Raw genomic sequence first — 16,552 nt, 5'->3', positions numbered from 1 at the left:
AAATTATATAGCCACTTTGAAAAACTGTAATCTCTCAAATAAATTAAGCTTAAATTCACTATCTGATCCAGCAATTCCACTCCTAGGTATCTACTCAAAAGAAATAAAAACATGTCCACACAGAAACTTGCATATGAATGTTCATAGCAACATTATTCAAAATAGCCAGAAAACTGAACAATCCAAGTGTTCATCAACTGTGAATGAATAAATACTTGTGGAATATCCATACAAGAGAATCCTATGCAGCAATAGGAAGGAGCAAACTACTGTTGCATCATATGACACGGAAGTAGCTCAAAAACCTTACACGAATTGAAAGACAGATGTTAAAGACTACCTTTTGCATGATTCCATTTAAATTAATTGTCCAGAAAAAGTAAATCTGTACAGAGAAAGGAAATTAGTGGTTACCTGAGGCTGGGGATATGAATGGGAACCGACTATAAATGGGAGAAAAGGGATCTTTTTAGCATGATGGAAATGTTCTAAAACTGGGTTTAGTGAGTTAGTGGCACAACTTGAAATCTACTAAAACCCATCAAACTGAACACTTAAAAAAGGATGTTATACACAGGAACATGCAAAGATGCTCAACATCACTAATCATCAGGGAAATGCAAACCGAAATCACAATGAGATATGTCACATGTGTTAGAATGGCTATCATCAAAAAGAACACAAAACCCACAAATGTTGGTGATGATGTGGAGAAAAGGGAACCCTCCCACGCTGTTGGTGGGAATGTAAATTAGCACAGCCACTGTGGAAAACAGTATGGAGGTTTCTCAAAAAACTAAAAATAGAACCTTCATATGACTCATCAATTCCACTCCTGGGTATAAATCCAAAAAAGATAAAAACACTAATTCAAAAAGATACATGCACCCCAATGTGCACAGCAGCATTATGTACAATTGCCAAGATATGGAAGCAACTTAAGTGTCCATCCACAGATGCATGGGTAAAGAAGATGATGGGTAAAGATTTCAAACAATGGAATACTACTCAGCCATAAGAAAGAATAAAATTTTGCCATTTATAACAACATGGATGGGTGGACTTCAAGGGTATAGGGCTAAGTGAAATAAGTCAGAGAAAGGCAAATATTGTAATGATATCACATATGTGGAATCTTAAAAATACAACAAACTAGTGAATATCAACAAAAAAGCAGCTGACTCACAGATACACAGAACAAATTAGTGGTTACCAGTGAGGAGAGAGAAGGTGGGAGGAACAATACAGGAGTAGGGGATTAAGAAGTACAAACCATTATGTATAAAACAATCTACAAGGATATATTGTACAATCAGGGAACATATCCAATGTTTTATAATAACCACAAGTGTACCATAACATTTAAAAACTGTGACTCACAGGACTTTCTTGGTGGCAGGGTGGTTAAGAATCCACCTGCCAATGCAGGGGACACGGGTTCAATCCCTGGTCCGGGAAGATCCCACATGCCGCAGAGCAACTAAGCCCACACACCACAACTACTGAGCCTGTGCTCTAGAGCTCGCAAGCCACAAGTACTGAGCCTGCGTGGTGCAACTACTGAAGTCCACTTGCTCTAGCGCCCGTGAGCAACTGAGCCCACATGCTGCAACTACTGAAGTCTATGTGCCTAAGGCCCATGCTCCACAACAAGAGAAGTCACCGCACTGAGAAACTCACAGACCACAATGAAGAGTAGCCTCCACTCGCTACAACTAGAGGAAGCCTGCGCGTGGCAACAAAGACCCAACACAGCCAAAAAAAAAAAAAAAAATTGTGAATCTCTATCTTGTACACCTGTAGCTTATATAATATTATACATCAACTATATTTCAACTTAAAAAAAAGGAAAAATTTAAAAAAAGGATGTTATGACGACAAAGTACAACAAACACTAAAGTGATAACAAACACTGGCTGGAAAGAGGGTAGCTACAATAAATGTGCACATTTTTACAGAAAAGTGTCGAAAAATTAAAATATAGCCAAGTATATAATTTCCAAGTCAATGGAGAGAACAGAAAAGCAGAAAGCACTTAATCTGAACAGTATTAAAAGGGGGTATAGGGTTGGGGCACAGGAGGCAATCAACAAGCAAGGTAAATAGAATGCCCCAAACAGCAGAGTAAGTCACAACAACCATAATTACAAAAAACCCAGACCAAACCTGACAGTTACAGGACTCTGTCAGAGTAACTGACAATGTTACTGTCAGTTATTAAAAACTGTTAACATTAGGTACATGTATGCACACACAGAGAAAACAGAAAGATATCTTTGTCTCTCTCTCTCTCTCTCTCACACACACACACACAGAGGATGGAAACTGTTGTAACAGGAAATATTTAACTAGCTACATTGTTATACAAAATACTTCAAAGCAAAAAACAAAACCCCACACTGTCACTAGGGGTAAAGAGAGTCACTTTGAGGCCACTGGATTATGAATATACTATTTATACTACTATAGAACAGAAGAGTATATTACACATATATGTATTATATATAATGTCTAAGTTTACATAAAAATGCGTTTTTCAATGAAATACTGTTGCACTAATTACTTCTACTTTTACTGTTCTCCATCTGCACATTCCTTTCTCTTATGCATGTGGCCAAATCACTGAAACTTCTCCTTCATTCCACCAAGTCAAAATGAATTCTCTTAACGTGTAAAGTTTAAGAAACAAAGTTTTCCAATTCATATTTTTTAAAAGGTGACCTCATTGTGAACAAGCAAGATTATACAGATATACAGATTACACATTTCCTTACTAGCTATGTGGTCTTGTTTAAAAGGCTAACAATATTAAAAGAAAAAAGAAAAAAAAAAGTGCACGGCTGCCTGGGTTTTAAACTCCAGTTCCACCACTCAATAGTTGTGTGGCTTAAAACCTTGCTTAATCTCTCTCAGAGTTAGTTCCCCTATCTCTAAAATGGGGGAAGGGAAGGGGAAAAGGGATTGAAAATTAATACCTACACCTCACTGGGTTGCTGTGAGTATTAAAAGAAATAATCCACATAAAGTACACAGAAAATGCATGACACATGGTAAATGATCAAAAATATTATCTGATTCTTTATGATTCATTGGTTATTTAAGGGAACTGCAAAAAACTTCATATCCTGAATGTTCCTTTAAAATGAAACTTAAATAACTGAAAAAGCATTTTAAAAGGTAAAAACTTGACAATATTGACCAATGGATTACACATAAAACCATAAATATTTATTGTAGTTGAAGAATTCATTTAACAGGCATTTAATTGAAAGCCTAAATGCCACTCACCAAAAGGATAGACAGAAAAAGATTAGCATCCTTGAAAAGCTGTTTTTTATGGAGGAGAAAAACAAATCTAATATAATAGGGTATCTGTATTTTATAAAACTGGAAATATTCAAACTTACGGAAAGCTCTTATAAATCACTTCCATGACCACCCCCCCCCCCAAATAAAAATACGGCAAAATGAGCATCATCACTATAAACACTTAAAATCCCTTTAGGACTATCGTGTCTCAAAGTTATTACCAAAGAATCATCAATAAAATGTAGATACGCAAGCAAATGTGTTAAAGCCACGTCCCTGATAAGAGAACAACAAATACTTTTAAAAACAAACTTTATCATGTTTAAAAGAAATCATACAGTAAAGATAGTCCATTACTCCTATTTCTAGGAACCTACCTGGAAGATACTTGCAACGATACAAAAATACATATGCAACAAAGTTATTCACCGTATCATCATTTGTAATTGCAAAATATGAGAAACCTAAATGTCCATACACAGCAAAGTGGTTGGATAAAATGTTACATCTACGCAAAAAAGTGTTATACATCTGTTTAAAAAAAAAAAAAAAAAATTCTCTGTAAACAGGCATACAGTGACTACGAGGACATACTATTAATTGAAAAATATTAAAGTGCAGTGGAGAAGTTACATGTTATCCTTCCTGTAAGAAAGGGAAAAAAAATGTGTATCTATTTGTGCAAAAATAATACAAAAAGGTTAAACAAGAAAATAAAGAGACTGGTTACTAACAATGGGTAGATGAGGAAGTGAGAGAAAGATGACAGGAATGAGAATGGGGCAGCAGGAATGAAGGAGTGTTTATCTTCTCTGTTTATCTTTTTACATAGCTGTGACTCTTAGAACTACATTAGTATCTCATATACCCTCACACACACCCCAAATAAACCATTAAACCCAACCACAATGTGGAGACAATCCAAAATGGAACACAAACACTAACAAATGAAACTAACTCTATTATAAATGAATAACAATCACAATGAAGGGGGTGGGAAAGAAAAAGTTTCTTGATTGATACTTATAAAGTCAAAGAAAAAAAGAACTAAACATAAATAGTGCAATATACTTAATAAATGTGTTTCTCCTGAGGGTTAGGATTAGAACTCTGAAACTACTTTTGTATGTCAACAGTTTACCTTTGAACAACATGGGTGTTAACTGTGCCTGTCCACTTATACATGGTTTTTTTTTAAGTAGGTACATACTACAGTATGTTATGATTCACAGATGCAGAACCATGGGTACAGAGGGACAGCTGTAAAGCTATATGTCAATCTTCAACCGTGAGGAGAGTCAGTGTCCCAACTTCGGAGTTGTTCAAGGGTCGACTCTACTGGGCATTTTAAAAACAAGGAAATACAATGTAGATAAGAGCCAAGTTTCTCACTTATTGAAGAAAGAAGTCATAAATAAGGAAAAACTAGAACGAATACTGTGGTATTAGATTAGAATCAGAAGTATCAGTGTAGACTTATGTTTTTTAATGTACATAAGCAAATATATATAGATACGTGCATCAGTTAGTATACATAATTTCCTAGCCCTATCTGCTAAAAGGGCCTAGAAGCAACGACACCAAAATGGTAATAGACAGGCCTACATGAGAAGATGTTGGTTTTTAAACACCATCCTCCAACAGAAGGATCAAAGGCTCCTTAAAGAAGTGGTTCCTGGTTTCAAGGCTGGGGCAAGAAAAATACAAGACACGCCTGTAACATTTTGTGGTGTCAGAAACAAAGTGTTCAAAAAAAGATGGAGACGTTGAAATAATTCAGGAGCCAACATGAAGGAGTTCCTAAAGGCCAAAGGTAGAACAATTTAAACAAACAAAATAATGATAACTGGACTTTGACCCATAGAACAGAATACCCAAGCCCATAATGAAACAAATAAATAAATTAATAAACAGGGGGTGGGGGGTGGAGGGAGGGGAATGACAGAGATTTTCATTACAAAAGAATTCCAAGCAATAAATGCAGAAAGGAAGGGTAAAACAGAAAATCACCATTAGGCAAATACCACAGTTATAACTGTTACAGAGAAGATCCACAAATGAATGCAAACATTAGTGGGCTTAAGTTTGAGGAGAAAAAGAAACCTGTAAATCTCAAAGTATCTCCTCCAAGATATTTAACTACAAAGAAAGAGATAGTACCTTTACAGTAAGTGGAGAAACCTGGCAGATAGCCCCTTAACCAAGTGAGTGATCAAGGTTAAAGTGATCCAGGTCAAAATGAAGGACCCCTGAAATGACTCACTAGAATGCATCCCTGATCTGAACCTCTTGATATGGTCTATTTCTGTGGTAGTCTTGCCAAAAATGCAAAACCTCACTCTAATCATGTGAGTGGATCACACAAATCCAAACTGAGGAACATCATACAAAACACCTGAGCAGTACTCTGAAAATACCAAAGTCATGAAAGACAAGAACTGCCACTGACTGGAGGAGACTACGGAGCAATAACAAATAAATGTAAGGTGGGATCCTATATATAGGATCTTGGAACAGAAAAGAACGCCTCATGGAAAGTCAATGAAATTAAAATAAGATCTACAGATTAGTTAATAGTATTGCACCAAAATGAATTTCCTGGTTTTAATAATTGTACTATGGTCATACAAGATGTTTAATTTTAGGAGAAGCTGGATGGGGAGTACATGGGAACTCTACTCTCTTTTGCAATTTTTCTGTAGGTCTAAAATTAGTTCAAAATTAAAAATTAAAAAAAATTCAGTCTGTTGTTTTACGATTTAAAAAAGAACACAGATCAACTTCACTTAATCGTATTGAATACCAAATTTAATATGAAAAATAAAGCTATATGGTTAAGTCATAACTTGAAACTTTGCTGTAAGACTGAAGCTATGAAATGGGGCAATACTACTTCATTTGGTCTACAGCAGAAAATCTAACACTTCTTTGTTCATACTACCATCTTGTTCCATGAGGGAACATCTATTTGCAAGAAGAAACATAAACTATATAAACAACAAAAGGCTCAAGACAAAGTTGCAGAACATGAAAAATTATTTAATGACAGTACTCTTGAAATTATATGTCTGTAAGGAATGCCACAATCATCCCACAATGAAGTTTGTTTCTGGGGAAAAAGCTAACATAGAAAGGCTCACTTAACAAGCACTTGGAGTTGGCGGCTCCACTGAGTGTATGTGATTGTACTCTTGGTTGTTGTCTTTTTTGTGAGGGATGGGCTGAGAGAAACTTTTTAACTAAAAATATATGCACAGTTGATCAAAATTTACTAAGGAACAAATCTTCTACATTTGTAGGCAATCTTTTAAAATCAGTCCTCTGTTCTGAATTATCCATTAACTTGTGGGGATTCACGCTCACCCCTTATTATTAAAATACATATTCATAAAACTTTTACAGTTGTGCTGTTCTAGTTACAAATAGCTTCTACTTTTCTAGGACATAATTTCACTTTGTTTAAGCAAGAATTCATTAAAGAAGCTATAAATAACCTTTAAATATTTAGCCATGAATAGAGGGTGGACTGGCATTGATGGCTTATTTTAGTACTAATGCAGAATGCTTTTTAAAAGCTACATTTTAGCATGCATCAAGCTAATGATTAACACTTGCAGTGTAATTTTCATGTTAGAATAAATTTCTCTTTATTTTAAGGAGTTCTGCCAAAAGTAAATATGTTATTCAATTATTTACTAGTAGGAAAGTAACCTTAAAGAACAAAAATGTTCGAAAGATTAAAACATAAAATTTTTTATTTTAAAATTTTATTTATTGATATCATCTAGACGACCTTTCCTTCTCTCCCAAAATATAATTCCAGTTAAAACTGCACACACTAGCGGAAAACTGCCTATGGAACTGGAAGAATTCAAGGATCCATTGTGTGGTGCATGTAACATATATATGAATCAGACATTTCTACACTCAATTCTGAATCATAAAGTTCACAACATTTTAAAGACCAAGTTTCATAAAATTTTTACTTAAAAAAAAAGAAAAAACCATTTTACAAAATACCATTCTTCCAATCAAAGACACTTTCCCTTGGTTACATGTAGCTTTCTGCCTTAGAGATCACAGGATGACAGTCAAAGGGGGAGAGATTTTTTAAAATAGCCAGCTAGCTGTAAACCTACAAGAAGTAGATTTTTTTAAAGTGCTTTTAAAATGCTAAAGCAAGTAATATAACTGTTGAATCTATTTGAAATTTTAAAAGTTTCTTTAAAATGGTCCATATGGTGTGCACAATATCACAGCTGGTACAAAACTGCCAGTATTTAGTTGAAAACACAAAAACAATGCATATGAACAGTATTCTTTGAAAAATAATTCAAAATGCTGCCACTGCATCATAAGGCAAACTTAAACAAGAGTGTTGACAGTATTCAGAGAATTAACAAAACAAGCTGAATATTAAAGTATTTAAATATTTACTTTGATTTCTTTTTAATACCATTGATAAGAGTAAGAGAACTTGCTGCCAAATTAACTCAGGATGCCTTATTTCAAATTACATGTAACATATTTTGCTATATATACTCTAAACAATTGCAAAACTAGGTTTTAAGATGTAAACTCCCATTTCCTAGGCAGGCCCTAGTCCTTCTGCTGCAATCTGGCAGCTTTGAACTTTGAAACTCTCTTTGTAGTTCCTTCTGATACTTCTGACAGAACTTCTTTTCGTTCTGGAATGGTGGGTAGCACAGGATGAGCCATGGCTGGGTGTGGTGTTAAGGAGGGTGACAAAAATTCTTTTTCTATTACAGTTCCAGAAAAAGGCTAGAAGACAAAAGTCAGATTATGATAATAAAAAGAAAATAAGATGCCCACAAAATCTTTATCCCGTATTTGCCAATTAGACATTTCTTTTCATTAAAAGTAAATTCATAAGACTTTTTGATAGACAAAACTGTAACATTCACATCCAAACTGCTCATAGGAATCACATACCATTAAAATATATCTTAATTACACCACCAAATATAAGTAGATTTTTAATAGTACACATGCAAGAAAACAAAACATCATATGGGATTTTTTAAAAAGGAGTAAATAAGAGGTCCTCAACTTTCATACATTCCATTTATAACCAGACCATGCTGTGAAAAATAATGTATTAAAATTAAGAATTCTATTAGGGTGTCAAACATCAGCTGATGAATGAGCTAGCCTATGGTGGTCTTGCTGCCTGCGAGCCAAGAGCTTAGATTCAGCAGCAGTGACATCTCTTAGGTGGTGTTCATTTATGCAATTATTTGAGTGTTTTACTGCATGTTGCCTCAATTTTATTTGAGATCAGTGGAAATTGAAAATTGAAAGTGCCGATGCTTGTGGAAATAAGTATCAGTCTCAAATTTTAATTAATTCAATGACAGAAATTAAGGCACCACCAAAAATGATTTTTTAATTTCAACCAGATGTTTGCTGTACTTAATTTTGGTCAACTGTATGTAATGTATGTACATAATGTGTACAAAATGTTGGAAAAAAACCCAAGGATATGTCTTTCTATATCTTTTTATGCAGAGATCTTTCAAAATCAAGTTATGAATTTTCTTTAAAATATTTCTGGTATGTGGAACCTCCTCATTTTCATCTTCTAAAAACTCATTATGTACAAACTAAAATTTGACATGTAAATTTCCATGTATATTTAGCTTTCCTTTGTCTACCAAGTGTACAAAATTAGTTAAGACAATGTATCACTTGAATAGTTAAGCTAACTTCCTCCAGCTTGTCCCACCAAAGAAACAAAAACCAAAAATGCCCTGACCCTCCCACAGTTGAGACCTTGGGTGGAGTTCAGCTCTTAAAAGAAATTCAAAGTCTACTTTTCTAAAAAGTCTTTTTTATCATGATGAGCACAGAGCCATCTTATCATACTAAACATGCTTCTGAAAAAGAGAATATTTTAACATTTAAAGATATCAAAAAAGATATCTTTCAAAGTACTTGCCATAATCATGAACTATTTATTTTGATGTTAAAAAATTTATAGCATCTAGGTGCTAAGTGTAACAAAATGCAAAGCTATTAAACAGGATGAAAAGAAAGTTAAGTCCCAGACTTCAGCTCTAGCTTTACCACAACACATTAAGTCTTTACAAAAACCTAGTTCTCAGATACTTAAAAATAGCAAAAGTCTACCACCTGTTTTCTAACAGTATGGAAGGGTATTACTATTAAACAAGTTAGGATATTCTCCAGGTCAACTGAGATCACTATATTGGGAGAAGGGAAGGAGAATATTCTAATCATACAAACTGACCCTGATTACTAATGATCTCCCCATCCACAATTACCATTTACTACAATTAGTACACCACCTAGGGACTATTTAGCACAAACAACAGAAGTTTTACACATATATAAAGATATATACTTTTATATATATTTGATGTAGACTCAAAGGGGGTATTATCAGTTTGACATGGGTATGAGTTCCCCAGTCTTCCTAAATACTTTTTATACTAAAAATCTGAAATACCCACCAAACACAAGAATAAAGAAAATCAAAGTCTGGGTATAATGGAAACCATAACATTCTTATTTTGGTATCTTGCAGTACTCCTCCTTTCCCCACACACAAAACTGTGTGCAACATGGTAGGTAAAAGTGTATGTGTGTGTACTCATTTTTCTGAAGAGAGGATCTACAGCTCTCACTAGATTGTAAAATGGTTCCGTAATTTCAAAGAGTTAAAAATTTCACTGGCACAAGCCAAAAGATAGAAGGACTACAGAAAATTATGTCATATATACAATTTTTTCTTTAACTCAACCAAAGCATTTACAAGAGAAAAGTATAATCTGCTACTTGAACTATCATAAAATGACTGTAAGTCTGGTCTAGTGGAGTTTATTTAAAATAAGCTGCTAAATAATTTTCTACCCTGGCAGTCCAGTGGTTAATTAAGACTCCATGCTTCCATTCAATCCCTGGTTGGGGAACTAAGATCCCGCATGCCTCCTGGCACAGCCCGGAAAAAAAAAAATAAAAAACCAAAAACAACAACAAAAACTATCCAAAATGAAATACAGATGCTAATTAAGATATTTTAAAATTCCTTTTTCACAGAAATAGAACTTCAAGAGTGGTAATATTTTCATTTTGAACTATTTTATTATAATACCTATATTGTGTTTGCTAATGACTATTAATTTGTTATGTTATTATTAAAAAAAAGTACAAGCAAGAATTAAGTAGGATCTATGACTTTTGAGACTAAATATGTATGTATGAACTAAAGAAGCTACAAAATAAGCAATGCCATTACCCTGTGGATTAACATCAATAAATAATTACATAAAAGAAAATAAGGACAATAAGATTAATGATTTATAAACCATACCTGGAAGACAGAGCAGCTACAATTTTTAAAAAATCTTTTCAACTCCAAAAGTAATTGTAAAATGGGGAAAATGAATTGCATACCCCTTTGGAATGGAGCTACCACCACCTTTTTAACTCAAAAAATTGGTCAAAGATACTATATGAAATAAAGAGTTAAAGATTTACACACACCTCAGGTGTTACTGATAAGGGCAAAAGTTTCTTTTGATGATTTTCTTGTTGTTGCTCTTCCAAAATGCTCTCACTAGCATCACTACAAGTGGCCTCTTCACAGCTAATGCTCCTCAAGACTCCCCGTCTATCATCGAAGTCAGGAGCACTGCTTTCACTGGTATCACTGCAAACACTGTTCTCTCTACTGCGAGACTTCAGGATGGACTTACGAGGGACATATTCTCCATTCACGATATCAACAAAGACCCTGCAATATAAAAAAAAAAGATACACTCTTTAGTTAACTCATAAAACCGAGGATAAATTTACAATGATTTTTAAAAATCTTGTCTAGAGGGGCTTCCTAGGTGGCACAGTGGTTGAGAATCCGCCTGCCAATGCAGGGGACACGGGTTCGATCCCTGCTCCAGGAAGATCCCACATGCCGCAGAGCAACTAAGCCCATGCGCCACACCTACTGAGCCTGCGCTTTAGAGCCTGTGAACCACAACTATTGAGCCCATGTGCTGCAACTACTGAAGCCCACGTGTCTAGAGCCCGTGCTCTGCAACAAGGGAAGCCACGGCAATGAGGAACCTGCCGAAGAGTAGCCCCCACTCACCACAACTAAAAAGAAAGCCCGTGCACAGCAAAAAAAGACCCAACACAGCCAATAAAATAATAAATGAACAAATAAATTTATAAAAACAAAATCTTGTCTAGAAATTATTCAAACTATATCCAAAAATTTCACCATCACAATATTTTTGTAGCCTCAAATGATATATTTATATTATTTTTAAAAGTATAAATAATTTTTTTGGCCTAACAAAATATTGCAGTTTATTTATACACAGGTTATGGGTGAAAACGGCTTGATTTGCCAAAATTCTACATATATCTTAGACCTACTTAGAAGTCTTTTAGCAATTTTCACTATTAAACAAATAAGGGTCATAAAAATAGGTATTTTCAAATGACAGCTTTCTTAACAAACAAAATACCATTGGAATAGCACACTTAACATCGACTCTGTGAAAAGGTAAACCACGTGCCACGCACTGTCATAGCTGTGGTAGGAAAGTGCTGCCCCAGCACACTAGAAACACAAACTTTCGTTTCTAAAGTTAACATGCAACATTTTTTTTATTAGATTGGGAATGTTTTAGAAGCACTGGCAAAGAGGGAAAAGCAAAAAAGCAAGCAACACTCCAACTGTTTTGAACTGAGAAGCTGTGATGGGGTTCAGCAGCTCCTGTGAGAGCCTTTAAAACATTAAGCTAATTCTATCAAAATACCTCACTTTTCAGTGAAAGCCTTCTGTGTTACAAGCAACCTTTTCCTGTATATATTCAGTTACAAAAAGGGAGAAGAGCTGAGCAGACTGCTCTGTTGTCTGTGATCACCACTCACCTGTAAATGTCAGCAGGAGTCCTGATCATAGGCAGCTCTTGGGGAGAATGACCACTGCCAGAGCTGTTTTTTCGCTTACGTTTGGCTTCTTCTTTCTTTTCACTGAATTTTAAAGTGGTATTTTTTCCAGTATTTATTCGGACCTAAAAATGTCACAGCAAAAAATTATGATCCTTTTGAGAAATCATGGCCAAAACTAAAACCAATGAACTCTACAATTAAAGAAATAATAGTAATAGAGGCAGTTTACATTTTCTGACACATTATCAGTTAGGGTTAAAAAGTCCTTACCTTATCATACTTCTACAGTATTAAATTACATCTTAAATGACCAATTCTAGTCATCAGTGAGTTTATTATTATAAGAAAGCAAAATACATACATACTAAATGCTAGATTATAAGCTTTCACATCACCCATTATTTTGATATAAGTTTTTGGCTTGAATCATGCATTTCAGAACGAAGAATACAATTAACCGAAATAAATATTCAGTATGAATATAAAATTTGTCATTAAAAAAAATTAGATAATGCTTAACTATTTTGAATTGTTTAAACACCTCTAATTTTTAAAAGTTTAAGGACCAAAAAATAAAATTCAATGCTGTTTAGGATTAACACATTATTCTTTTATCTCTACTCTGCATTTACACCACCTTCCCATATTAATGACTGCTCTTCTCTATAACATGTCTGCAAATACTATTTATTCTTCCTGCTTTATCTAAATGAAAACTAATTTAAAGCCTGAAAAGAGAATCACAAAACAAACTTTTTTCCTGGCTAAAAGGTCAATTTTTTCCAAAAGAATTCCAAGATGCTCCTTTTAGTCTGAAGTATATATATTTTAAAAAACCATGTAATTATTTCCCTTGACATTAGAGCAGAGAAAACTTCAAGGACCTTAAGAAATAGCAAATATGTTTTAAACATGTTTCATTAAATAATAATCACAGGCTGATACCACAGACCCTTAACTCTGATAAAGGCAAATCCTGCAAGAGTACCTTGTGGTTAAAAAAAAAAAGCACTAAACTGAGACAAAGGAGTCCCTGTTTTATTACTAACTAGCTGTATGGTTTTCTAGGCTTTAAGTTTCCTTGAGAAAGACAAATTAGAAAGATGAAATTCCTGGTGGCTCCTTAAAGCAGTATTATGAGGCCAAGAGAGCAAGGGAATGAGTTTAAGGTCCTTCCTTCAGTGAGATCTAACCTGCTTTGATCTGGGATTTTAAAACTGGCAATTCTACAGTAAGTATGGAGGGAACAAAAAGTCTTTTGATAACTAAGAAAAGCTTAAAAACCTGTATTAGAAGATCTCTCTGTAGTAACCCCCAGCTCTAATATCAAAACTCTGAAGTCATGATTACCCAGAGATGTTTATATTTACTTTGCGAGAGATGGAACTAATTTTTACTTCCTTCTAAATTTTTCCCTTTTGCTCATGATGCTCCTATTCATTTCACGCCCACATAGAAACAAACGGATATAATCAACAATTTAACTAATGCAAGTCACTTTCATCTTAAATACACCAAAATGCCCACAACATAATTAACTCTAGAATTCTCAAGAATGCTTTCTGAATGAAGGACAGGTGGAATTACAGTAGTTGCCACTCAAATCTGATCTCCTTCCAGACCCCCAAATTTCCAATTCTATTGTGGCTTCGGAGGACAACGGATCAACACCAGCTAACTACCTAGACTTTTTTCTTCCTCCTTCTTTTTAGACAAATTGGTCAGAACAAGAGGCAAAAAGATGGTTTTCTTGTTTGGCACTATCAACAATATTAATCCCTATTAATACTGTTCTTTTAGAGAATATCGCTGATGATCTTTAATATTCAAATTGTATGAAAACTTAGTAAAGTTAAAAGTATACAAACCCTCTTAGGTTCGACAGTATGAGAAAAATATATTGTTGGTATAGAATTATCTTCAGCCCCTAAGGTATCATGGTCATCACCATCACCATCATCATCATCTTCTTCATCTTCATCACTGTGGTAAGAATTTGAACCATTCATTGAACAGTTCAACTGACTATTCACTTGACCAGTGAACAGTTCTGAACTTGTAACATTCTTGTAACAATTGCTGGGAGAGAGACAGTCTGTTACTTCATGCACCACATTCACATTTATGCTCTGATCTTCCTTTTCCTCTTCAGAGGAGGTATCTTCTCCATTTGCAATCACAGTATCAGGCTTACTAGTAAAGAAAACGAAAATTAACAAGATCAAACAAACAGACTAGAATTTACATATTCTAATTTTCAGTTAATTTCAACGGGTAAAAACTAAGGTTCTGCGTAAGGTATTTTAAAACCAGATTTCTAGGTTATTAATAAAAATGTTTTGAAATGAATTAACAAAAAATTGTTTCTATGCTAATTCTATACATTGTAATTATTCAAACATAAGTAGAATACAGTAGATTTCTTTTTTTAATCTTTGCAAGGAGGATATTGGCCTTATACAATAAAACACAATACAAAATAATACAATCATAAATTTGTAAGAAAATCATAGAGAATGTTATTCTATTTAAAGACTAAAAATGACAAACACAGAACTATAACATTTCTATTTCTATAATTGAAATATTTTATATGCATGTATTATTGTAATCTTAAAAAATAAAAGATTTCTACACATATACATGACTTATACACATATACATGACTTATACACATCATATACCTTTCTCATACTTCACTCTACAAAGGATTTGAGGACTGCATAAAAATAACAAAACCGGAGCTTCCCTGGTGGCACAGTGGTTAATAATCCACCTACCAACTCAGGGGACACAGGTTCGATCCCTGCTCCAGGAAGATTCCACATGCCATGGAGCAACTAAGCCCGTGTGCCACAACTATTGAGCCTGCACTTTAGAGCCCATGAGACACAACTATTGAGCCCATGTGCTACAACTACTGAAGCCCATGCTCCTAGAGCCTGTGATCTGCAACAAGAGAAGCCACGGCAATGCGGAGCCTGCGTACCACGAAGAGTAGCCCCTGCTTACCGCAACTAGACAAAGCCCATGTGCAGCAACGAAGACCCAACACAGCCAATACATACATACATACATTTATTTAAAAAAAAAAAAAAAAAAAAGAATCCGCCTGCCAATGCAGGGGACAGGGTTTCAATCCCTGGGCTGGGAAGATCCCACATGCTGTGGAGCAACTAAGCCTGTATGCCACAACTACTGAGCCTGCGCTCTAGAGCCCATGAGCCACAACTACTGAAGCCTGTGCTCCACTACCACAGAAGCCTGTGCTCCACAACCACAGAAGCCACTGCACTGCAATAAGAAGCCCACTCACTGCAACAAAGAGTAGCCCCCGCTCACCGCAACTAGAGAAAGCCCATGAGCAGCAACGAACAGCCAATAAATAAATAAATAATTTTGAAATTAAGTAAAAATAACAAAGTCAAAAATGCAACAGAACTGAAATAACATGCAGAAGTAGAAAAAGAATCATGACCAAGAAAATCCTAAGATTCAAAATTGACTGACAAAAATGAAATTGTATCAGTTAATCAAAAAGACCTAAGTACAGGTGAAATGGTAGTGAAAAAATATCCTTTGTGCTTCATGTCTTATTTTTTCACAGTAAGTAACTCTGCATACCATCTAAGCAAAATAATATAGGAACTTCTACAGTAACAGTTTTCATTGAGCACTCTGACAATTCTGAGTGCTAATGTGTATTTCACATGGCAATTTGGCAGTTTTTCATATCTATAACTACTTGACCAGACTACAAATTACCTGCTCAATAAGCAGAAAAGTTTGCAAAGGAAAGCAAGGATAAACGTTTTGCAGCAACAAACGTAAACTGAGAGCATATTTTTATTTTTAACAAGTCATTCAAACATACATCATTATCTTGACTACAGTATAAAAATAACTCATTTAAAATATAATATACAAAGCAGCCATAATTATTAAAAGTTAAGTACCTGGTATATCTTATTACTTTATTATACAGAATAGGGCTGAAATCATGCATGGGCATGTGCATGAATACGCAGACCTAAAAGAAAATATTCTAGAGAATTAATATTTAGTTTAGGGTGGTAGGGTTATTGGTATTTTTAGTATAGCATGCTTCTCTGTATTTTCTTCAATGAACACATATTTTATAAGGAAATGTGTATAGGGAAATTTGTCATTAGGTACCTATCAATATCAATTTCACCCAGCAATTCCTCTTGTCTCTCTAGTTCTTCAAGTCGATCCCACAGTTCCTTATCAGCAAGAAGATCCTTGGGTTTTAGATCATTTGCAAATTCTGCTTCAAAAA

The 16,552-nt window shown here is 34.6% G+C and overlaps 1 protein-coding gene across 1 annotated transcript in view; it reads right to left on the bottom strand.

Annotated features, from left to right (window-relative positions):
• Positions 1 to 6,327: 6,327 nt before the first annotated feature.
• URI1 (URI1 prefoldin like chaperone) overlaps positions 6,328 to 16,552 on the bottom strand; it is a 77,231-nt gene continuing 67,006 nt past the window's right edge. The window contains exons 7-11 of the mRNA XM_057711209.1: positions 16,429 to 16,552; positions 14,121 to 14,445; positions 12,232 to 12,374; positions 10,837 to 11,086; positions 6,328 to 8,091 (exon numbers count right to left, since the gene is read on the bottom strand). The exon at positions 16,429 to 16,552 is cut by the window's right edge and continues 51 nt beyond it. Of these exons, the coding sequence (XP_057567192.1) occupies positions 7,909 to 8,091; positions 10,837 to 11,086; positions 12,232 to 12,374; positions 14,121 to 14,445; positions 16,429 to 16,552 (1,025 nt within the window). The 3' untranslated portion in view covers positions 6,328 to 7,908. The remainder of the gene's footprint in view (positions 8,092 to 10,836; positions 11,087 to 12,231; positions 12,375 to 14,120; positions 14,446 to 16,428) is intronic.

The sequence above is a fragment of the Hippopotamus amphibius genome, chromosome 16, assembly GCF_030028045.1.
Source record: "Hippopotamus amphibius kiboko isolate mHipAmp2 chromosome 16, mHipAmp2.hap2, whole genome shotgun sequence".
Taxonomy (NCBI): domain Eukaryota; kingdom Metazoa; phylum Chordata; class Mammalia; order Artiodactyla; family Hippopotamidae; genus Hippopotamus; species Hippopotamus amphibius.
The sequence above is the reverse complement of the archived record's forward strand: the minus strand, read 5'-3'. Positions and strand labels throughout refer to the sequence as shown.